The sequence below is a fragment of the Manis javanica genome, chromosome 1 (genome assembly GCF_040802235.1).
Source record: "Manis javanica isolate MJ-LG chromosome 1, MJ_LKY, whole genome shotgun sequence".
In the NCBI taxonomy this organism is placed as follows: Eukaryota; Metazoa; Chordata; class Mammalia; order Pholidota; family Manidae; genus Manis; species Manis javanica.
This window is the reverse complement of record NC_133156.1, coordinates 223,270,471-223,295,364: the sequence shown is the minus strand read 5'-3', so window position 1 is coordinate 223,295,364 and position 24,894 is coordinate 223,270,471. Positions and strand designations below refer to the sequence as shown.

The 24,894-nt window shown below is 37.4% G+C and overlaps 1 protein-coding gene across 4 annotated transcripts in view; it reads right to left on the bottom strand.

Moving 5' to 3' along the window:
* The window catches only part of DTNB (dystrobrevin beta), a 248,010-nt gene that overhangs the window by 50,204 nt on the left and 172,912 nt on the right, over window positions 1–24,894 (bottom strand). For 3 of the 4 annotated variants that reach the window (XM_073215680.1, XM_073215687.1, XM_073215682.1), the window contains 5 exons: window positions 23,021–23,110; window positions 19,473–19,560; window positions 7,831–7,916; window positions 6,860–6,973; window positions 1,119–1,215 (listed from right to left, as the gene is read on the bottom strand). In XM_073215680.1, coding sequence (XP_073071781.1) covers window positions 1,119–1,215; window positions 6,860–6,973; window positions 7,831–7,916; window positions 19,473–19,560; window positions 23,021–23,110 — 475 coding nt within the window. The remainder of the gene's footprint in view (window positions 1–1,118; window positions 1,216–6,859; window positions 6,974–7,830; window positions 7,917–19,472; window positions 19,561–23,020; window positions 23,111–24,894) is intronic. The other variant, XM_073215691.1, reaches the window with a different exon arrangement.

The window sequence follows — 24,894 nt, the reverse complement described above, 5'->3', positions numbered from 1 at the left end:
AAAGACTAAAAGAGGTGATGGTCTTCAACAAATCAGTAGTTAGTTTAAGACACAAACACTACATATATTCAAGTTGCTAATACCACTAACTTTGTTAAGGGGCTGGTCTAGAATGGAGAAGCTGAAGAAAAGTCTCCAGTTGATATTTTCTTGGGCTACCACTCTGGTCTAGACCCTGGCACTTTGGACTATATCATTACATTAGTCTCCTATTATCCTTTGGTTTCCCCCCTTTCTCACCTGTACTGCATGTTTTCCTAAATCATTGTTTTCAAAACCTTCATGACTCCCCTTTATCACGGGATTAAATCTGCCCCCCTCAACCTGGCTTTTGAGGCATTCCATGTCTAGTGATTCTCACTCTGGCTACTACCTCTGTGTCATACAACAAAATACAGTGGTTTCACGCATAGACAGACTGACCTTACTAACAGCATGAACAAATGTGCTCTGGAGTTGCTGCTACATAGCTGGGTAAATATTTCTGTTCAATGCCAGTAAAATTGTCCAGGTGAGAACATCTAAATGCTAAGCATGCCCTTCCCTATTCTGGGGTGCAGAGGTTGTAATATATTGTTCAACAAAAATAGACAGTGAGACCTGAGTTATTCCAGATTTATTCAAGCCCCAATATACCAAACCCGGAACTAACATGCTATTTTATTCCTCCTAGTAAAGTTACTAATTAGAATTGGTTTGATTAGCTTGGTTTGCCTCTGTGATACTTATAAAAATAGGACACAGTATTTAGGTAGAATATTTGAAAACTAGTCTCAGAAGAAACTTTAGTTGAGAAATATTCATTTATACATAGCTAACACCATATTTATAAACATTATTATTTTATTCATAAAATACTCACAAAAACAATTTAAGGATGTTACTCCAGTTCTAGTTACTTATTTTTTATAATCAGCATTTACACTAATTTAGATGACTTTCTGGAGTCGTGACTAACTTCACGGAGGTTCACCTGAAACCTGGGTCTAGGCAAAAATATTTAAGCCTTTAGCCTCACCCTGTTCCGACATCACAGGACAGGCAGAAGCAGAGGTGACAGAAGATGAACAAGACATCTGTGTGGTGAGAGCAGCCTGAAAGCAGCCGCCGACTCTTACCTTGAGAAGCTTCATTAGCCCTTCCAGCTGAACCATCAGCTCCCGCCTGCTCTCCTGCAGAGCTGACATCCTCTGCTCCAGTTCATCTTTCCTTTGCCTGTAGGACAGGAAAAGTGCCTTAGAAATGAAACTCTGGAGAAAAAGAGACCCTCAAAGAATAATTCAAGGCCAGGTGAAATGGGGTTTAGACCTGACTCTGCTACTTAGCAGTGTATGAGATTTTGGGCAAGTCATTTAATCTCTGATACCTTCTGTATGAAGTGGTGATAGCACTGTTTTGCACACTCTCCTTTACTGCTGTGAGAAGAGTATATAAAAACACCTTAGAAAGTATATGTTGCTATATAAAGGAAATGCATTATTAATGTTATTATTAAAGTGATTTAAAAAATTCTTCAGGATGTCTAATACCTCATTTAGGAAGGTACATAAAACTAGTCCAAATTTAAATGAATAGTGAAGAAAATGTATGAAATTTGCTCAGGAAAAATAGAGTTCAGTAGTCAGTGCTTCCTGCAACCAGACATCAGGTTCAAGAAGTGTGACCACCAACTGAATGACTGTATGTCTAAGAGAATTCACTTTCAGGTTTCATGTCAATTCAAGTTCATTATGTCCAACACCAAAGAATTCTGTCTATACATGGTTTCCAATTTTCCTGTCTCTGGCACTTTTTCTTCTAGTTGTCATGGCTGAAAAACTGAGCCCTCTCTGAAGCCCTATATCTAATCAATCACCCAACACAGATGCTTCTTTCTTGGAAATTTATGTGTCTCTTTATTCCCACTTCTCTCACTTTATCCAAGTGCTCCTTTCTTCACACATGCAATGGTCTCCTAGTTTGATTAATTCTTATTTCATCTGTAATAATGAGGAAAAAGCAGTGGAATATAAATCAGGACACTTGAGCATAGGGAATATAGTCATTAATACTGTGATAGCTTTGTATGTTGATAGATGATAACCCACACTTATAATGGTGAGCATTTAGTAATGTAGATACCTGTCGAACTGCTAAGATGTACACCTGAAGTCAGTATTATATATCAACTATGCTTTAATAAAAAAATAAAATAAAAATAAAAGGTAGAGAAAATAAAAAAGACTTGAGGCCCATCATTTACCACATATGCAACCTTGGACAAGTCACTTAACCTGTCTGAGCTTCAATTTTCTCTTCTCTCAAATAGGACTAATAACAAAAATCAAACAAGCAAACAAAAATGGGACTAATAATAAATAACAGCAGCACTACTTTGAGGATCAAAGAAGATAATGGGTGTGAAAATGTTCTGGGAATTTACAATGCTGCTCAAGGGACAGGCTGTGTTCATCACATCATCCTATATAACAATCTCAATAGAATTTCTAACATTACTGACTCTTAACCTGCACAGTCTAGACCTCTGCTGTCTAATACAGTAGCCACTAGCCATATGTGACTACTGAGCACTTGAAACATGGCTAGTCTGAATGAGAGGCACTGGATTTCAAAAACTGTGTGAAAAAAAAAGTAAAATATCTCAATTTTTTTATGTTGATTAACTGTTAAAATGGTAATATTTCGGATATATCAGGTTAAGTAAAAGACAGTATCAAAATTAATGACACATTTCTTTTTAGTTTTTCAATATGGCTATTAGGAAAGCTTTGATTACATATGTGGCTGTTTCTGCTGGAGACGGCTGCTTCAGGCCCCACCCACATGCCTATCCTTAGCACCTCACTTCCTGTTCCTTGCCTGGTCTAGGCCCTTCACTTTTCTTTAAAGAGACCCCATCATTTTATGGCTCATGGCTATTTCCACTTCTTTTCCAAATATTATCCACTCCTTAGTGTCTATCCCAAGGGTCACTCTTTTTAGGAAGCTATTCCTGATTACTTCAGCAGGTATCAAGCCCTGCTTAATTATTCACTGTAGCAACTGGAGCTTCTCTGTAGCACTTAATTTATTTTATCTTGCATTGCTGTCATTCCTACCTTGATGTGAAATCCTTGTGGTCAGGGGGTGAGTCTTACTCAACTTTGTATATATTGAATGATTAAGACAATATTACACATCCAGTATGACTCAGTTAACATCTAATGAACCTAATGAAATCATTACTTGAAACTCTCTGAGGACCTGGTCTCAATTATCTAACTAATTTTATCTTCTATCACTGACAAAGATTAATTCAACGGATGATTGAAAACAAATTCTTAGCTCCAAGACTCTTTCCCCTCTCTGAAAAGTGTCATGCTTATTTGGGGGATCATGCTGACCCCAACTCTGCTTCTAATCAGATACCTTTTGCCCCACACTCCAACCAAATCATACCTACCTTTCATGGTCTAACTTGTCAACCTCCATAACTCCATGGGCATAGTTGCTACTAGCCTACATATGTATCTTTCTCTACTCAGATTTCTTATAACGTAATACCCATACTATTTATTAACACATTATTTACAGTTTTATAAAATACCTTTATGGTGTTCTACCTTCCAAAACTAGACTATAAATTTTTAGGACAGAATCATTGTCTTCTAGCCTTCATTCTCCCTAAATTTCCAGCACAGGCATAAACTGAATAAGGAGGAACCAACTCACTTAATTTTCTAGGAAACCTTTCTTCCCTAAACTCCCAAGACTGTATACAGTACTCTTTCTATGTGCTGCGCATGACCAAAAAATTATATACGTGGTGAAAATGAATGAACTATGGCTACATGCAACAACATGGAAGGACCATAAAGAGTAATAGTGAGGGGGGAAAAGTTCCAGAAGACTACATATAATAACATTTCTATAAAGCTCAAAACACAGAAAGCCAAACTAAACCCTTCAGTGCATAGGAATACACATATATTTGATAATACCGTTCAAAAAGCCAGGGAAAGATAAACCAGGTTCTGAATAGAGCTTATCTCTGTGGGGAAGGTGGAAGCAAGGAGGTAGGATGAGTGGGCCACTTATAGAGTGAAATTGTTTTAGCAATATTGAATTCTCAAGTAGGATGTGGGTTCCTGGGAGTTCATTTTATCATTATGTTTCATATTTTATCCATTTGTCATATATATTATTGCAACAAATAGACCATTACAATAGTAATAAGGGATGAAAGACAATCCTGGTGGTCAGGATCCATAACGATTAATCCTAAGGATGAAATTCTCTATCTTCTTCTACTACCCTAGTATCAGCAGTTCCTGGATTCATATATTGATCAAAACCAGTAGGATGTCAGATACCTACAAATGAATTTTGCCCTTTATGTGTCTTTTGATAAATAAAACTCCTTAATACTAACATATATAAATGTACCCACTTCTTTCATGGTTAGTACTTATAAGAAATTATTTTTTATTCCAAAATCCTAAAGAAATTCTCCTACAGTTTCTTCTAGAAGTTTAAAAGTTTTGTGTTCATGTTTAATCCACTTGGTGATGTTTTTGTGTATAGTCTGAGACAGTGAGCCAGTATGCTTTGTCCATATACATAACAAATTGATCCCGCACACATATTAGAGAATCCCTTTTCTTCAGTAACAGAGAAGCTGCTTTTGAGATTAAACACCTTCTGATTTCTCAGTATTTAGATCCTCCTTGCATTTAGGTTAAATTCCTGTTCCTTGCTGTAGGAGTAATGTGATAGCCCTGGACTCAGCCCTTTGCCTACTACATCTATGATGTTTTTCAGATCCCTCCAGCTTAACTAAGTGCTTGTAGCCATCTCAGTTCCAGCAACACTAGGACTCAAGTATCAGCTTTTCTAGATACAAAATAGTCACTAGATTCTGAGCTGTGGTGGGGAAAGGTCTGTGCCTTAATGCTGATAGCTTCGGGTTACACTCTACCTGAGTGAGCTGCACTTGCTTTCCCATATTTCGCCGTGTGACACCAGCTGTGCTAATGTCCCAAATGGGTGACAGTGGGCCACAGAGCAACCACATTCTCAGCCCAACTAAATTTAGAAACTACAATGAATGTTAGGAGAATGGGAGTCTCTATATCTTTAATGACTTTCATCTGCACAGTTTAAATTCTTTATGAGTTATTTATTGATGATATAAATCAAAACACAAGGACAGTTATGGAAAAACAATAATCTCCATTATCTAGGAAAAGAAATCATGGTTAAGAAGCTAAATGAGCTAAGCCAAAGGAAGAATTAAAAAAGGACATTCAGCTCTGCAGAATCCCACGTGAGAGCACATTAAAAACCAACTATGGAAGGTCAAATATTATAGCCTACAGCCTAAACAGAGAGCCCGCTATTTGGAAATCTAGAGGTCTGGTAAGAATCAAGTCACTAACTTAGTTTCCAAGTATCTTCACTTACATAAGAGTGGACACACATCTTTCTGAGACTGATGGGAAATAAAATCCTAATTAACTTTGATCAGACCATTATCATGTTATATTCTTCTGAAAGGTTCCCCCCATTCCTTTCAAAAGAGCATCAGAGTGGAAAGCAGTATGGAGGTTCCTCAAAAAGCTCAAAATAGAAATACCATTTGACCCAGGAATTCCACTTCTAGGAATTTACCCTAAGAATGCAGCAGCCCAGTTTGAAAAAGACAGGTGCACTCCTATGTTTATCGCTGCACTATTTACAATAGCCAAGAAATGGAAGCAACCTAAGTGTCCATCAGTAGATGAATGGATAAAGAAGATGTGGTACATATACACAATGGAATATTATTCAGCCATAAGAAGAAAACAAATCCTACCATTTGCAACAACATGGATGGAGCTAGAGGGTATTATGCTCAGTGAAATAAGCCAGGTGGAGAAAGACAAGTACCAAATGATTTCACTCATCTGTGGAGTATAAGAACAAAACGGCAGCAGAATCGCATAACCCAAGAATGGACTAACAGTTACCAAAGGGAAAGGGACTGGGGAGGATGGGTGGGAAGGGAGGGATAAGGGCAGGGAAAAAGAAAGGGGGCATTACAATTAGCATGTATAATGTGGGGGGGGCATGGGGAGTGCTATACAACACAGAGAAGACAAGTAGTGATTCTACAGCATCTTACCACGCTGATGGACAGTGACTATAATGGGGATTGTGGGGGGACTTGGTGAAGGGGGGAGCCTACTAAATATAATGTTCTGCATGTAATTGTAGGTTAATGATAACAACAACAAAAAGAGCATCAGAGTAGGAGCTCAAAGTGCTCTCTACCCCCATTCTGATCCTACAGCCTTATTAGTCTTCTGATCCTGAGACAGTTTATATTTATGCTGAAGTGGGAAGGTCCACAGCTATGGGGCAAGGGATTCCCACTTGGTTTCATGGCTCAGAAGATGTGTGTAGGAAGCAGCCTTTTCCTTCAGAGGAGTCCTGCTCTGACTATGAAGCTCCAGGAGATCATACTCACAGGAGAGGGGAGGGCATTATTCCTGCCAACAGTCTCTGAAGTCAGACTAATTACAAGATAAGAAGATTGACTGCAGCAAAATAGTCTTCTTAAAGCAATCACAAAAGTATAAACACGGCTCTGCTTGCCATGCAGCTGGAGACCGGTGTTTACCTAATTCTGTAATAATGCTCAAGTTCTGAGAATGATTAATAGTGGAACCCAAACATTTGAGGCAGTTAACAGAGTGAGTGGAACGCTTTAGCTGTTTGTTCTAACAGGACTAGTTCCACTAATAAACAGGTTCTCTCCTACTTGTTTGGTTGGCTGAGATATATATCCCTATTGTAGCAGCTTAGAATTTGAGGGCAGAGGGACAGTATCCTGACTCACCTCAGCAGCCGCAGCTCTGCCAGCAACGTGGGGTTCTGCTGGGCTTTCTCAGGGGTGGGCTGGGAAGCCTGCTCGTGCTCCAGGCGGAGACGCTGAATCTCCTGCAAGATCTCTCTAGAGAGGACGGACGACAGAGATGGCTGCAGAGTGCTTCACAGCTTGCTCTCATTCCTGTTGAAGTTTTGAGTCTAGTGGTCCCCCCGCTGCCACTCTTATTCTGATTGCTTCCAAATGAGCCACATGTGAAACGGACACCTGAATACTGCTGCACTTGACATCTCCTCAATGAAACAATCCTTTTGTGGTAGAAAGAGCCATAAAAACACTCTTCTCAAGAATCTGAGAAATATCCACAAAAGGACAACTAAACCAGAATACTCTGTTCTTCTCTGGAGAAAGGAAAGGACAGCTCCTCACACAATTTCTCATGCAGGTCTGACACTAACTTCTGCCAAGTCTTCCTCTGTCTCCCTTCTTCTCTGACCCCGGAGTGATGGCAGCCGCTGCTTCTTCTCCCTGTACCTGTTCCATTATGTTCAATCTCCTTGTCCTGGTTTCTACCTCTCAGTGCATAATGGTGTGTGGTCTCGTCTCCATACCTTTAAATGGCTTTTTAGTGAGAGACCAGAGAGTTACACACAGGCTAATAGGGCAGGACAAGATGACTAGATAGAGCAACAGGCTCCAGGGAGTGAAGTGGAAAAGGAATTGTGAGAGGGAAATTGGGAGGTGGGAGCTGGCACTGGAAAAATGAATCCACCCAAGGGCATGTGAACAGGGCTGTGGATGACCAGAATGCACAGCATGCAGAGATGCACAAGTTAGTGTCCGGGACACTTTCTGGACTTGGTCTGACCTATTCACTGAGGTGGGTTCTTCCTTTGTGGTCAAAAGCCAACTAGTCTGCAAGAACCAGATACTCATGTGATAATCTTGGACTCTAGAAACTGTCTTGACATCTGCATTCTTACCTGTTTTTGTTTTCCAGCTCTGCAATAAGCTGTCTTTGTTGTTTGTTGGCATCAAAGTCAAAGCTCAAGTCAGTGGGAGGACGGATCTACAGTGAGGAGAAAGTTAGTTTTTTTTCCCCATTAAAATATACCCAGAGTTCCAGACTGACTTGATTTTTTAAAACATATTTTTGAAGTATAATTTAGATACCATAAAATCCACCCATTTTAAGTGTACAACTCAATGAGTCTTAGTAAATTTAAATAGTTGTGCAACCAATCACCACAGTCCAGTTTTACAACATTTTTCACCACCACAAAAAATTCCCTCATGCCAGTTTATAGTCAACTAACCACAGGCAATCACTGATCAGCTTTGTCTACTGTTTTGCCTTTTCTAGAAACTTCATGTAAATGGATTCATACATATAGTTTTTAGTTTCTAGTTCTCACTGACTATCACGTTTTTGAGGTACATTTATGTTGTTCCATGAATCAGGATTTCCTTCCTTTTTATTGCCAAATAGTATTCCATGGTTTCCAGCTTTTGGTTGTTACATGTGAAGTTATTATAAACTTCCATGTACACATTTTATAATATGTTTTGATTTATGTTTTCATTTATCTTGGGTGAATACTTAGGTGTGGAGTTCCTGAGCTATATGGTAACTCTATATTCAATGCTCTGAGGAACTGTCAAACCATTTTCTAAAGTGGCTGTACTATTTTACAGTCCCACCAACAAATGAGGGTTCCATTTCTCCACATCCTAGGCATTTGTCATTGTCTTTTGGTTTTAATCATCCTACTGGGTATGAAATATTTAACTGTGGATTTTTAAAAGTTGGGATATAATTTACATATCATAAATTCTACTCTTTGAAAGTGTGTAATTCAGTGGTTTTTTAGTATATTTTAAAGTTGTGAGGCCACCACCATGATCTAATTCCAGAACATTGTCATCACTCCACAGAGAAACCCTACACCCATCAGCAGTCACTCCCCACTATTTTACACTCCCACAGTAATGTATGAGGGCTCCATTTTTTTCTGTATCCTTGTCAACACTTGTTATTGTCCATCTTTTTGATCACAGTCACCCTAATGGGTATGAAGTGCTATCTCATTGTGGATTCAATTTGTATTTCCCCAGTGACTAACATGCTAAACATATTTCCTTGTGCTTATTAACCATCTGTATATCTTCTTTGGTAAAAATCATTAGTCGTTTTGATTTGTATATCCACTCATGTTTCTGACCATTGTTACCTCCTTTAAGAACAATGGAAACCAACCAACACAAACTAGGAAAATAGATGAATAGGTAACATTTCCCTTTTTCTGAAGAGCCAGACTGGAAGCTCTCAATGAAGGCTCTGCAATGGCTATGCTTTGCTCTGTATATTTTTGGGTCTGCCCAAACCATGTTCTATGATGAAGAAACCTTGTTTCCTGTCTAGAGCTTGAATATGCAGTTCATGATTCTTTTCATGTGGCATTTCCTAAATAGACAAAACGGCATAGCAAATTTGGGTGGGAGGTTTTTTACCAAGTTACCAGATATTTTTCTTTCTTAAGAGAAGAAGCAGGTGATTTTTCTTTCTCTAGAGAACACTGGACTAGCAGCCAATTGAGCACATTTTCTATATTCTTTGCAGAGTATGGTGAGAGCCTAAGTCGAGGCTCAGGAAAACGGCTTGCCTGAGACTAACCCTGCTATGAGTAATGGATTTCTAATTCCTGAAAACTGGAGTTAAAACTAATGGCTCCTTATTAGAGTAGGATCAGGGAACAATATGGGTGAAGAAGTGAGCTCTCTAAGAAATTTTCTTCATAGGACAGCAAACAAAGACCCCACAATATTTCACTGGAAATTTCTAAAGAGTCTTTTCAGTTTGAAGTGTCTGACTGTAATGCTGTGGCATCTTTCAAAGAGGTTAAAGAGGAATTAAGAGTTACTATCAACAGCAATTCCTAGCCAGGCAAGATTTTTGGCACCAACAAGCATTGTTAGTCAAATATGAAGTAGGGGAGGAGGAGGAGTCAAGCCTGAGGCAGCAGCTTGTCCGCAGAGAGCAACCTGTCCCCAGCTCTGTCACCTGCACACAACCACAGGCAGAACCTCCAGCGGCAAGTGGAGAATGATGGCTTATTTCACCCAATCAGATTTTAAACACAGTCAAGTGCACATGAAATAACAGAGAAACTTAGGATTTCACTTATTTGTTATTTTAAACACCACAGTGCTCCTTTAAAAAAATCTAGGCAGCCCTTCCTAAAATGCCTTCAGAACATTGAAGGGAAAAAGACAGAGAATTACTGGTTCATCAAGACATAGAGTACTTTGGCCAGAAGAGACCTAAAGATGACTACTTTCAAACATTAAATCATTCATTCATTCATTCAACAAATATTTTCTGAGCACCTGCTATGTGTTAGACCCTTTTCTGGAAACAAGGGATTCATTAGTAAATAAGATACAGCCTCACCCTCATGTAGCTTATATTACATTGGGAAAGAACCAAAATTGTAAATATATAACATCAGTAGTGATAAATGCAATGAAGAAATATAGGGTAATGAAACAGTGTGAGCTGAGAAGAAGACTTTTTAAAAATGAGGTGGCTAGCTCTCATTTCTTATAAGTGAGAGGGCTCTCAGAAACTCCATGGGGTAGGAAGCCAACTAGGTGAAGGCCTGGGGGACAGGCATGCCGGGAGAGGCACAAAGGCCAGGGCCCTGCAGCTGTCCAGCTTGGCGTGTTCAGGTCAGAGCGGATGGAGTGGAGCGAGCTACGGTGAGAGCGTGAGGGTGATAAACTTGAGAGTCCAGATCACAAAGGGCCTTGTAGCCTTGGAGAGGAGATTCCATTTCATTCTGATTGTTGTGTGAAGCCACTGTAGAATTTGAACAGGGAAATACAGCATCAATTCCAAATAATGTATGTATATACTTGGCCCTCTCAGAGGTGGAGCTTATCTCCCCATTTCCTTCAGTGCGGCCTGCCCACAGGGACTTCCTTCCCAGGACAGTGCAGAAAGGGAGTAAAGAATGACTTTGTGTGGGAGAAACCTGAGAAACTCTCCCTCAGCCAGGTGATCAAGGTCGACATCGACAGTGATATATGATACTCTGTACTCTTGAGATGGTGCAATAGGATTCCCATTCCTCCTCAAAACTCGTAACCCCAGTCTAATCATGAGAAAAACATAAGACTAATCCCAACTAAGGGACATGCTACAAATACATTTGACTAGTACTCCTCAAAACTCCTCAAAATGTCAAGGTCATCAAAAACAAAGAAAGACAGAGAAACTGTCACAGCCAAGAGGAGCCTAAGGAGACATGGCAACTAAATGTGATGCGGTGTCCTGGGGCAGAAAAGGGACATTAGGTAAAATAACAAAATCTGAATAAAGTATGGACTTTATTTAATAATAATGTATCAGTAGTGGCTTCTAAGATATTAGCAATAGGGAAAATTGAGTATAGATTATATGGAAACACTCTGTACTAGCTTCACAAATTTTCTGTAAATCTACAGCTGCTCTATCATAAGAAATGTATTAAAAACAACCTAACAATACTGCTTTTGCTACTAAGTGGAGAATTTACTGCAGTGGAATAAGAATGGAAGTAGGCAGACTAGTTAGGAATCCTAGGTTTTGCTATTTATATGCCATGTAAACCTTGAGTTATTTTATTTCACCATACCTTTATTTTCTTGTCTGTAAAAATGGGAGTATTTATGGAAAGAGATGTGAAGAGGATCACTTCCTCTGTTACATTAGCATTCTCTCAGGTTTAGGTAATCTCACAGAACTCCATCATCTTAAATGAAATGGAGATACATCTGGAAAATACATGATAAGAAACAAGACCCCTCCAAGTAAATGTAAGCAAATGTTATGAAACCAAGGAAAGATGACAGCAAGCTAAGCTGATAGTATGCATTTCTGGAGCCTCTGAAAAAGAAGCTGGAGGCTTCCCACCTGTCTGAACTTGGCAGGATGAGTTCCAAAGAGATGTGCCTGAATCAACAAGACTTCCTGTGTATCCCAGGAACAGGCCTCCCATCATTCCAACCTCATTTAGACAAACTGGAGGGCTATGGATTATTAGTCCCTCTCTCACTTTCTCTCAAAAACCCAAAGCAGTGGGTTCCCAAGCTAACGGAATCAGAAGACTAGAAGTTTCCTTCTTCTTCTTTTTTTTTAATAAAAAAAAAATCAATGGACCCTAAACCCAGAGATTCTGATTCAGTACGTCTGAAGCAAAGCCAAGGATCTATATATTTTTCTAAATGCTTCACACATTATGATATGTAGTCACGTTTGACAATTACTATTTTTACAGGGTTTTTGTGTTATTAAATGTGTGCAAAACACCCCATGGATACTGTTGCTCTTTAATCCTAAGAAGCCACAAAGACGTTTCTGGAATGGTGCATGCCTGGAGCAGCTGCTGCCACGAGGCTGTGAAGGATGGGCCTGGGCTATGCGAAAAGGAGCTTCTCAAAAACGTGCACATGTTAGTAACTTGACAATATCAGGGTTTCCCTTTCCCTTCACCTTTCTTCCGTGTTTTTCATAGTGAGTTTTAAATTTTGTCATAAAGAAACAAAGCTTTAAAAACAAACAAGAAATGTGATGACACTTAATGCAGGCGATGTTTGTGATGAAATTTTAAGAATATGCTGTTATTACTATAATTTACAACACACTGCAGTTTAAAAAAAGAAGGAATTTAGGCACTTTAGGGAAACAAGCTAGCTTTCCTGGCACATCTAAGCAATCTAGGATTTCTTTATCAGCCCAAAGAGGTTTCAGCGGCCAAGCCTGCTGCCTGAAGAGACGGGGCGGCTCTGACATTGGTGCGCTCTACCAGGTGTTCTGCTGACCCCCGACATGATCTAATGGTCTTTTCTTTGTGGAAGAAGGTTTTTGAAAAAAACCATTACAAAGCCTATCTGGCAGGCTATAAATAAATTCCTTTAAGCACTACACCCACTTTATGCAAAGCCCTTGTATCAGTGAGAGATTAGTGGATTACAAATCTTCTGTTCAACAGAAATCTAGTCAAGAAGAATCCTTCCTGACAGACCAAATATTTATAAGATAACTGCACTTTGGAGAATAAACTTAAGATGAAAGGGACCATATCAATGTCTAGTCTCAGGACTATTCTAACAATTAACATTTTCACACAAATTAATTGTGTGAATTAAAGAACTGGCATCAGAACCTATCAGATGTACACAGACTTATCTTGTTTGCAGGAAAGGAGTGCTGTGATCTCCTTTCCAGGGTCAAATGGCTTTGGAGCTTTTATTTACAGTATTTTACAAGTGCCAGGTAAAGTCAACAAGACAATATAATGGCCTTAAATATACTTAAAAAATTCTATCATAATGCTGCTCATCTTGACAAATTTAAAGAATTTTATTTATAAATTTTAATTTCTAAAATAACTTGAACAGGTGTGACTGATAGAGGACACAAGTAAGATTTAACTAATTAAATGTGACTTGTCTTAATTAATGACTCTATAACATCTTACTACTTTGATACACAGTGACCACAATGGAGGTGGTGAGGACTTGGAAATATGGGGGAATGTTGAAACCACTCTGTTGTTTATGTGAAACCATCATAAGATAAAAAATAAGCAGGACTTGCCTTTTTCCCAGATTTTATTCCCCCTATTCTGTTCCATTCCACTAGCTTTTAGAGTTGCAATGTTAGAGTGTGATGTGTGACTTAATTACTAGATCTTCAAAGAAAAGAGTCTGAAGTCTAAACCAACCCAAAGGAGTAAATTACTTCTTTTGAGACAAATAAAGCAAGACTCTCCATTGGCAGCTTTCATAACTCTATTTTTCCATTGGAAGAAGTAAGCATAAATTGATACACATTTCTAAAATTAATGGACTGTACACTATAGTCCTGAGAGATATGGCTTACCTGTTTGTTAGAAATGGTATAAAACTAAATGTGATTTATTCTCAGAGGAATTAACGTTTAAACAAAGGGTATTAACAAGAAGCATACATGTCAGAACATGTACCAGGGAGTCACTCCAACTGGGAGGGGAGGGAGATTAAGAAAAATGCAGAAAAAGTTTTGAACCAGCCAATAAAGTTAAGACAAATGTAAAGAAAGCCTAATATGGACATAACTGGTTTAGGCAACCTCCAGCAAAGAATGTAAACCCTGTACTACTCAGCCAATGAGGAACTTGGGGAGGTACTCACGTGCTAAGGAATAAATTGCTTGTTGTAACCCCCTGAGTGTGCCTGCTCACCAGACATCCGATGTTGCAAGACTGCCATTAAATCCTTGCTCTGCTGTTCTCTTTGTCTCCATGTCCACTTACTAAGTTTGGATGAGAAACTTACAAGTTTCTCACATGTCCAGACTAATTTCACTTCAGTATTGTTCTCTGTGCTCTAGCCACATAAACCATTTTTTAAGTACAGAAGCCTCCAACCCCAGGGCCTTTACATATATTTAAACGCCCTGCTGGGCACATGTTGCCTCTTTCTCTCTGGTTAATGCTTACATAGCCTGTTGTTTCAGATCACTCACCTTTTACTTTACACTTTGTTTCCAGGTTTAATTATCTTTCTCCTGAACTACATACAACCTTTAGTACTTAAATCTCAGCAGTTGATAGAATAATATCCCAGTTACAGCTCAACAACTTACAACCTATATAAGCTTAGGTAGTTTCCCTACCTTTTTGAATCTTAACTTTCTCTTAAGGCTGTTCTGAAGAATAAATGAGCTAATATTAATATATGCAAAGCACTGAGAATGATGACTGGCACATAGTAGTCAATGAATGTTAGTTATCAGTATTTTTCTTTTAGCATGAATCTTAGTGGGACCTTTCTCAATCCTTCTCAGAAAAGGCCTTTATTTCTCATTTTGCTTGACAGTGTAGCTACTTTCAGTACATTAAAGGTATTCGACTGGCTTTCTTCATAAAGAAAATTCTTAGTTTCATCACAAACAGCAGCACTGGATATAATAAAATATTTTAAAATAAAGCTTGTTTATGAAAACATTATTCTGTTGTTGATGTTGAGAAATCTAATTACCAAAATTCTTTGTAGGTAGTACATCTTCTCTGGTTGACTTCTGAGGATCTTGTCTTTCTATTCTGCAGTTTCACCATGATTTATCTAGATTCGGAATTATTTTTATCCACTTTGGGACTTATTGTAATGTTTCAATCTGAGGATTTTTGCTGTGAATGAATTTTGGAAATTTTCAGTCATTAGTTCTTCAAATCTCATCCTAATAGAAAATAATTCTATTTTCTTTCTTTTTTTGGAAACTCCAATTAGATGACTGGTGGTTCTCTATTCTTTATGTCTAAAAACCTTGTTTCAAATTTTCCATCTTTCTCACTTGTATTTTCCAGTTCACTAATTTTCTATGTAGCTGTGTCTAATGTGACTCATTAAAAACAATGAGTTTTTAATTTCAATAACTTTTGTTTTTAAAATGTTTAAGTTCTATTTGGTTTTCAACTCTGGTCCTTTTAGAGTCTTTTCTTTCATCATGTATTTACTTCCATTTTATAGGTCTTTTTTAAGCATATTCATTTTATAGCCAATAATCGTAGCATCTGAAGTCACTAAGGACCTAATTTTGCATTATTGGCTTAGGAGTTCATGTTTAGTTGGACTCTTTCTGTAGGAATACTGCTAGGCCTCAATTGAGAATGTTAACCTCAGCAGGGGATTTCCATTTTGTTTCCCTTAGATTCCCTGAGGTTAATTTTATGTTAAAGTTTCACCTTGGTGTTTCTCAAACTATGAAGCAAAGACAGGCATAAGGAGTAAAGACAGGCCTAAGGTTGCAAATTTCCAGGGAAAACCTCCTTCTTCCACTTCAATAGAAGGAGAAGAACCACAAGCTTTCTTATCTTTGTGTTGGCAGATGGTCATCTTCTATACCATACCTTCACCAGGTTAATGTTTTCAGGGGCCTAGCTTAATGTGAAAGGCTTGCTTCCAACTCTGTACTTTGCATATGCACAAGGTGTTACCCACTGCACTCCATGACAGTAAAAACCCAAGCACAAGGCGAGAATGGCAGCAATAGCAGCCTGTGGGCTGCTTTGGTTTTCAGTCCTTTTCAGGTTCCAGGAAACTGAAATCTCTTTGACTTTTCAGATCCCAACTTAAGTCACAGTCACAGAAGCTATCCCTTACTCTCCAGTATAGATCAGGGATATGTTATATATTTTCAGACCTCCCTGTATTTTTCCTTCATTGCATTTATTTGTAATTATATCAATAGTGTGATTATTTTAATGTTTGTTTAATGTTTGATGCTTGTCTCTCTCTAGCCTGTTAGTTCCACGAGGGCAGGTTTCATGTGTTCATCAGAATATTCAACTGGGCACATCACAGAAACAAAATAAATATTTGCCAAATAATAAAATGAATGTGTGCCTGGAGGGGAAGAGCATGTATTTTAATATGTGCATAACTTCAAAGAAAGTAAAGGATTGAAAACAGAAGAAAAAAGGGAATATTTTTTAATGAATTATTTCAATATTACAGGAAACCCATGACAAATCACCAGGTAGCCATTTCTCAATACAAACTCTTACAAATTTACCATTTTTGGTTCTTTTGTTCTTTACTTGAGATATAATGTTCAGACCTTAAGCAAATGCATAAACTCATATAACCTATACCTCTATTAAAATGCAGAACATTTCCATCAATTCAGAAGTTTTCCTCATCCCTGTCAATATCTCCATTCCCCAAAATAGTTTCTGATCTGATTTCCATTACCATAAATTAGTTTTGCCTATTCTAGAACTGTTATATACATGGAATCAAATAGTATGTGCTTTTTTCTGTCTGGCTTCTGTCAATCATATTTTTGATATTCATGTATGTTGTTGCATGTATCAGTGTTCATTTCTTTTTGTGTTGATATTCCACTCTATGAATATAACAGATTTTATCTGTTTTTGTGATGATAAAGATCTAGGTTTCCAGCTGATATGAGTAGAATTGCTATGAATTTTCTTTGTACAAAAGCTTTTGTGGACATATGTTTTCATTTCTCCTGGATAAATACCTAGGAGAAGAACTGCTAGGTCACAGAATAAATGTTTATCTCTTTAAGAAACTGCTAAATAGTTTCCCAAAGTTGCTGTACCATTTTACATGCCCACCAGCAATATAAGAGATTTCTGATTGTGCCAAATCCTCTCCAACATCTGATATTCAATCTTTTTCATTTTAGTCATTCTAGTGGGACATTATGGTTATAACTGGCATTTTCCTGATGAGTAATGTTATCAAGCACTTTTTTATATGTTTATTAGCCATTTGTATATCTTCTTTTGTAAAGTGTCTGTCCAAGTCTTTGGACCATTTAAAAAATGTGAGTTGTCTTTTTATTACTGAGCTGCAGAAGTTCTTTATATATTTTGTCTTTCGTCAGACTTATGTTACAAATATTTTCTACCAGGTTGTAGTTTGTCTAATTATTTTTTAATAGTATCTTTTGATGAGCAAAAGATTTTACTTTTGGTAAGGTCCAATTTATCAGGTGTTTAAAAATGGTTTGTAATTCCTGTAGCCTCTCCAAGAATTCTTTGCCTGCACCAAGGTCATGAAGATATTTTTCTAAGATTTCTTTTAGCAGCTTTATGGTTTTAGCTTTTAAGTTTATGGTACATTTCAAATTGGTTTCTGTGTACGGTGTGAAGCTTCTATGTAGAGGTTGAGGGTTTGTTCATTTAATAGTTGTTCCAGCAGCATTTGTTAAAGAGACTTTCCCTTCCCAATTGAATTTCCTTTGTGTTTCAATTTCCCAACTGAAAATCATTTGACCTTGTACATGTGAATCTATTTATGGATGACTTATTTGCCTATCCTTTTGCTAATGCCGCATTTTCTTGATTCCTGTGGCTTTATAGTAAGTGTTGACGTCAAGTAGGGTTAAGTTCTCCAACTTTGTTCTTTTTCAAGACTGTTTTGGTTTTTCTAAGTCCTTTGGCTTTCCAAATACAATTTAAAATCAGTTGGCCAATTTCTACAAAAGTCTGTTGGGATTTTGGTCTGTATGAATCTACAGATTGGTTTGGAGAAATTTGCCATTTTAACAATATTGAATATTTCAGTCCATGAATATGGCATACCTTTCCATTTTTTTACTATGACTTCTCTTGCAATATTTTATAGTTTTCAATCTTGAACATCTTTCATTAAATTTATCCATAAGTATTTGATGTTGTTTAAATCTTATAGTAAATGGTATTTTTCCTAAACTTGATAATTGTTCACTGCCAGAAGAACAAAAATACAATCAGTTTTTGTATATTGAATATTTGTATTTTGCAACTCTGTTTTAAAGTCATGTTATCTGTTCCAGTAGTGTTTTTGTAGATTCCTTGGACTTTCTATAAACAATCATGTCATCCAAAAATAATGACAGCTTTACTTCTTCCTTTCCAGTATTTATGCCCTTTTCTTCTTGTCATGTTGCACTGTCTGCGATCTCCAGTACAGTTTTGAATAGAGGTTGGAAAACTGGACATCTTTGTCTTGTTCTCAATATTAGGTAGGGAAAATATGACAAAATTTAGAATTAAGGTATAATGTTAGCTGTAGTTTTTTGTAGGTGTTCTTTATCAGGCTGAGGAAGTTTCTTCTTTTCCAACTGTATCGAGAACTTTTATTGTAAATGGATATTGTATTTTGTCACATTTTTTTGTATCTATTGAAATGATCTTATAATTTTCTTCTTTAAACTGTTCATATGGTAAATTACATTGGCTGGTTTTATGTATTGATTAAATTTGGATTAAGATAGATCTCACTTGATCATGGAGTATTATTCTTTTTACATACTGCTGGATTCAACTTGTTAACAGCTAAGGATTTTTTTTCATGTTCATAGGAGAATTTGGCTAATAATTTTCTTTTCTTATAATGGCCCTGTGTTGTTTTGATATCAGGTTTTAGTGGCCTGATAAAATGACTAGGAAAGTGTTTCCTTCTTCCTCTATTTTCTGAAAGTTAATGTCAGATTGCTATTATTTTTTCTTTAAATATACAAAGTATTCAACAGGTAAGCCATCTGAGCTTGGAGTTTTCTTCATGAAAAGTTAATTATGAATTCAATTTCTTTAACAGATTTAGGACTATTTAGATTTTCTATTTATTTTTATGTCAATTTTGTTAATTTTTATCTTTCAAGGATTTTGTCTATTTCATCTAGACTGTTAAATTTATTGGCAAAAAGCTGCTTTTAATACTCCTTTATCATCCTTATAATGTCTATAGGATCTGTAGCAATGTCTCTTCTTTCATTTGTGATACTGATAATCTGTGTTTTTTTCTTCTTTCCTTTTTTCTTGATCAGGATTTCTAGGAGTTATTAATTTTATTTATCTCTTTAAAGAACCAAATTCTGGCTCTTTGACTTTCTTTTCTTATTTTTTAAAGAAAAAAGATACTGTAGATAAAATTAATGGCCACTGTAATCCCTTTCCTAAACTTACTCCTCTCCTTCTGTCCCCAAAGTACCCATTCTCCTGAGTTTCATGTTTATCATTCCCCTACCACTTTTATATTAAAGTAATGTTGATTTCTGCTACTCTCCTGGGATCCTGTATTTACTCACCATGTTTCCTGCCTCTGCAGCCAGCCTGGCAGCATAGCGAGCAATAAGTCGGTGTTCCTCATCCAGCCGGCCAGGACTGTCCAGGACACTGTGAAGGAGAAAAAAATTCAACAGATGTCTATTAAATCTCCTATTCTTGCTTCTCACTTAGAACAGATGGGAGAAAGAAGAATGGTAACAAAAACAATGAAGGTGTGGGTCACAGATACTAATGGTCTTCAGAGACAAAGGAGATTTAGAGAAACGATGTGGCCACATGTGTCATTTGCTTACAGCAGCATATCCCCACTGCGCCTACAATATCACAGGGCACTTCTTTTTAGATGCAAGGGCTGAGAAAATACAGGGCATTTAAAAGTCTGAGAGAGGGGTTTCTAATCAAATGTTTTGGAAAAACTTTTGACTTTTAGAAATAGGTCTTGAATTTTAAAAAAGCAAGAGAACACTAAAGCATTGTGAAAAACAGAGGGCTGAGAAAAGTACACTTAACACTGGCTGAACAGAACTGAGGAACCCAGACTTAGGCAGGCCCAGTATATGGTAAAGTTGGAGAAGTTTCCATGGTATCTAACACTCTCTTTCAGTGCCTCTTTCTCTTCTTTTACTGTGCTTATTCCCAAACGATAGCCCTATCTTGGAGTGAATTATTTCAGTCCATTACTCTTTAACAAAAGTAGCAGCACTCAAAAAATTAAAGACCCACCTAGGGTCTTTTAAAGACTGCACCTGGATGAAAGAAGGGTTCTTGAGTAGTAGGTTAGCTCTGTGTGTATGTGATACAATAAACTTTTGACTGATTATTAAATAATTGACTCCTTTAATTTAGGATGTTACATCGATGGTCATTTATCGTATCAGGGCACTCCTAGATTAATAGGGACTGTAGCTATGATTCTCCTTAAGTCTGGCAGATGCTTTAAGAGGACAATGATGATGACTAACTAACCAGAGATGGCTATTGTGGCTTGCTTCTTCTACTTTGGCCCTTAGTTCTTGGAGTTCCAAAAACCTTTGATTAGATTTTAGCATATATGATAAGTAATACAAAATAATCTGTAGACATAAATTCAATACTCATTAAATCTTATTATAATCACTGAGGGGAATCTGGGAAAGTTAAAGTTAAATCCACAGAGATTTTTCTGACCTTTTCATGTACAGAATCAACTGTATTTTCCCTAGATTTTTTTACCTTTTTATATTTTCATCTCTGTGCCTAATTCTTTAAGCTTAACTTGGTCTTCTGTCTAGGATGGATTTTTTTTTTTTTAATGTGCTTTAAGTCATCTGCCTATGACACTTTTGAACACTTTATAACTTTAGGTGTGCCAGTCTCCGGCATGCATAGTCATCCTCTCAAAAGATGATCTTGTAATAAGAACATGTTACCATCAGTTGGCTTATGGTCATAGGCCTATCAGGGTTGAACTATAATATTTGTGCCTTAACAGTGTCTTCCTGAAATACAAGAATCATCTTTATCTTTTAAATAAACAACAAAAACGAACAGTTAACAATACAAGTGGATAATATGGAGGAACGGGCAGGCTAAGAAGAGGGACTTTAAGTAGCAAACCTTTGCTTTTTGGCAAGGGATACAATAGGTTCTTCTGTGTAAAAGAGCTCCTCCTTCTTCATCACATTCCATCTCCCCAGGAAGGTTAATCCTATTTGTCATTTATACCCTAGTGTGGATGACATGGAGGCTCTAATTGGCTATGCTTTCCAGCAGAAACTAGTAGTTTATGTTGATGAGATGTCTTTAAGGTGAAAGGAAGTTAGAAAGGTTCCTTATTCTTCTGCTTGAGCTAGCTTTTATTTTCAGAATTAGTCAAGACATTTCTGACTTCTTCAAGGAAGTATGAAGCTTAGTTCCTTAGACTATATAAATCAAGAAGAGGTACGGTACTCACCCCATCCTCATGTTCTCCCAGGGCTGCTGGCCACCAATTCTTGCTCAGGGAGTCTAATCCCTAAGCCGTGAGACTTGAGAACCTTGGCTAAACCTACCATAAATATTCTTAGACTGAAATATCAGGTAGCAGTCTATATCCAAGATTCTGCTGCTATTTTCACCATGGAAACTTTTAATTATCTGTCCGATTGCCCTTATTGACAATAAGCAAACTGTCCTGCCAGGGGTGAGACAGTTCTGTTCCTAGAGATCAAGGGGCTGGGACAGAGCACACAGAAATCATCTGTTGGATGAAGGGACACTCTTTGTGATATAATGCACAATTATCAGGCCCTTCCTCCCCTCCCACAGAATAAGCCTATTAAATACACTTGGGAAGCAAGAGAACTCTACAGTCTCTCTAAGGCTTTACAGATAAATGCCTAAAAATTATAATGCTACTTAGTCATACTGGGAAAATTATAGGAAATGGTATTAAGTATATTAAAATGCCTTTTTCAAATATATATTTTTTTCACATTGATTATTAATTTATTCTTCTATTATCATAGGGAATAAGAACAAAGTCAAATGACCTTCTCATGGAGACATGGCATGTTATGGACAAAACTAAAATTAAAATTTAAGGCTGCAACCTCTCTTATGTGTTTAGTTTGTAAGTTATGGTTTTCTCCCTAAGAATAAGAATCTTGAGTTATTTGGCATAGCAATTCTACTCTGCTGGTACTCTGCTAAAGCAGAGAGGTGGCTTTAGCTTATTTAAACTTAACCTGTCATTCTCTTCACAGAATGTTGGTGGGTGTGGACATGGGATGGGCAGGTGGCTTTGGGATTGCCTGAATATAACACCACTTTGTGTGGTATTAACTCTTTTAAAGCTTTAACTTTGCTGTAGTTAGCAGTTATCTGGTCCAGGTTTTGGGCTCTTCCAAATGTTTTTCCATCCTAACCCACTGCGGGATCAGTCATATTCCCATATTAACAGTGAGTAACTACCACAGTAGTTTTCAGGGAAAGGGTTATGTGGGGCTGTAATACATACAGTTATTACAATATGAGGGGGCATATAACATTTGGGAAAAGTCCTTCAGGTGACAGTGATCCAATACCACTGTTGAAAAGCATGGGTTTAAATACTCAACAATAGATTTGGGGGAAGAAATGAAGACGTACAATGTAAATATGTAACAGGGTGATGGCATCAAAGATCAGACAAAGTGAGATATCTGTGGGCTGATCAACCCCAAGTTTTAAATGTCAATAGAAAGATTTCATTATTTAGGCAAGAATGAGCAGTAAGAGTTTGTATCAAATACCTCTGTGAATGTATATCTTTAGGACTGCATTTCTCTCGGAGGTTTATACACTATTTAAGCATGAGCTGAAGGAAGTGAACACCACTTAAAAGGAGAATTTTAACTATAGGTTTAGGTAAGTAACCAGGCTTGGCAAACACCCCACTTTTAGAAGCAAATGCTTTAACAATTATTTAAACTCTGCCAAACATAGCTGGTAGCTTCTCAAGAAAAACCCCACATGGAGAGCTTTTTCCAGCTGGCAACCCCGGGTAACATAGCTCGCCCTCCCTTTGATCAGGCCTTGGCTCCCCGCCTGCTGCTGCTCTACCACTGACCGTGCACAGTGTTGCAGACGGGCCACATAGGAGGCTATCAGCGCATGCTCATCAGCCAACTGACTGGGTATATCCTGGCTATACTGTAACCTAGGAACAATGGAGGCAAAGACAGCAAGTGTGACACAAACACAAACACAGCGAGAAATGAACATGGATTAAATGGGCTAACTTCAAAGAATAATAAAAAATCGTAAGGAAAACAACAAAAAACCACAATCATAATGAAATACAGTGTTAGATCATAGCGAATACATCTCACAGAATCCTTTAAACAAAAGCTTTTCCTCAGCAAACAGCTTTGGCTGACTGACACAACAGCCCTCTAGAAGGTGAAATCAAGGAGGGGTCACCAAGGAGCCTTGCCCACCCAGTCCCATCCAGGTTTTGGGCTCTGTGATGGAGGCACCTCTTAGGGAATGCCCTCTGGCAGAAAAGCAGGCGAGTGGGTCTATTTAACATCATTAAGTGGCCCCCTAATGCTTTTTATGACTTTTGTCTACATGTAAGAGTCTTCAGTGTTACCACATGCCAGTTAAAACTTTTAATTTCTCTAAGGATACTGCCTGAAGCATCATTCTCTTCTCCCATAAAATTGGTACTTAAGCCAAACTTGTTAGAATTGTACCTCATAGTAAAACAGGTCCTGTATATATGTTGCGTGAGAGTCTCTCCTATAGATAAGGAAGGTCCTTAAGCACATGATTTTTTAAAATTAGTGTATCATTGATATATAATCTTATGAAGGTTTCACATGAGTAACACTGTGGTTTCAACATTCACCCATAATAGCAAGTCCCCCGCCAACTCCACTGCAGTCACTGTCCATCAGCATGGCAAGATGCTACAGAGTCATTATTTGTCTTCTCCGTGCTGTACAGCCTTCCCTGTGACCCTCCTACATTGTGAGTGCTAATTATAAGCACATGATTTTTTTAAAGAAATTTTTTACTATGAAATGTTAAAACATGCACAAAATAGAAAGGACAATCTAATGAGTACCCTTCACGTACCCATCACCAAACTTCAAAAAAAACCAACATTTTGTCAACTTCAGTCTATTTTCCTCCAACTTTTTATGTAGGAAGGAATAGCTAGAGCAAATCCCAAACAATGTATTATTTCCCTTGGGAATACTCAATTTATGTAACTGCAATGCCCACCTACAAAAACTAACAATTTTTAAACTCGGTCCATCTGAAAATTAAACAATATACTTTTACAGTTGAAATCAGGAACCAAAAAAGGTCCACACACCTTGCATTTGTTTGGATCTTTCTGTTTTTAATCTACAAAAAGTTCTTCCTTTCCTGTTTCTTTAGAGTCATTTATTTGTGAAGAAAACAGGTTATCTTAAAACATTCCCTACATTCTGGATTTGACTGATTTTTTTCATGTGATGCCATTTGTTTCTCTATCCTCTGTGGTTAGATCTAGATGCTTGATTAAAGTTTTTGCTTTTGTTTTGTTTCTGACAAGGGGCTAAAATCTGTCATAGGTATTATGGTGCACTTACAAATCAAATAGGAGGCACATAATGGAATATAAATATTGATCAAGAGACTCAGATGTTATTAGTTACATGTTTCCATTATAAAGTCCCCCATCAACTTTCCGCCTAATGGTTTTAACATTTGCTGATGGTTCTTGCCTAGATTCATTATTTATTAGGGGTAGAAAATGTTGATTTTCCAATCATCTTTTCTACATTTAATTTCCTCTGTTTAACTTGAAATATTGTTCTTTCAGGAAAGGTTAACACAAATGGTTGATATATCATCTTATTAATTAACAAAATCTAGGACAATGAGTTAGTGCAGTAGCAACTACCAACGGTTACCAAGGAGTTTTCTCTTTTAGTATCATTATGAACT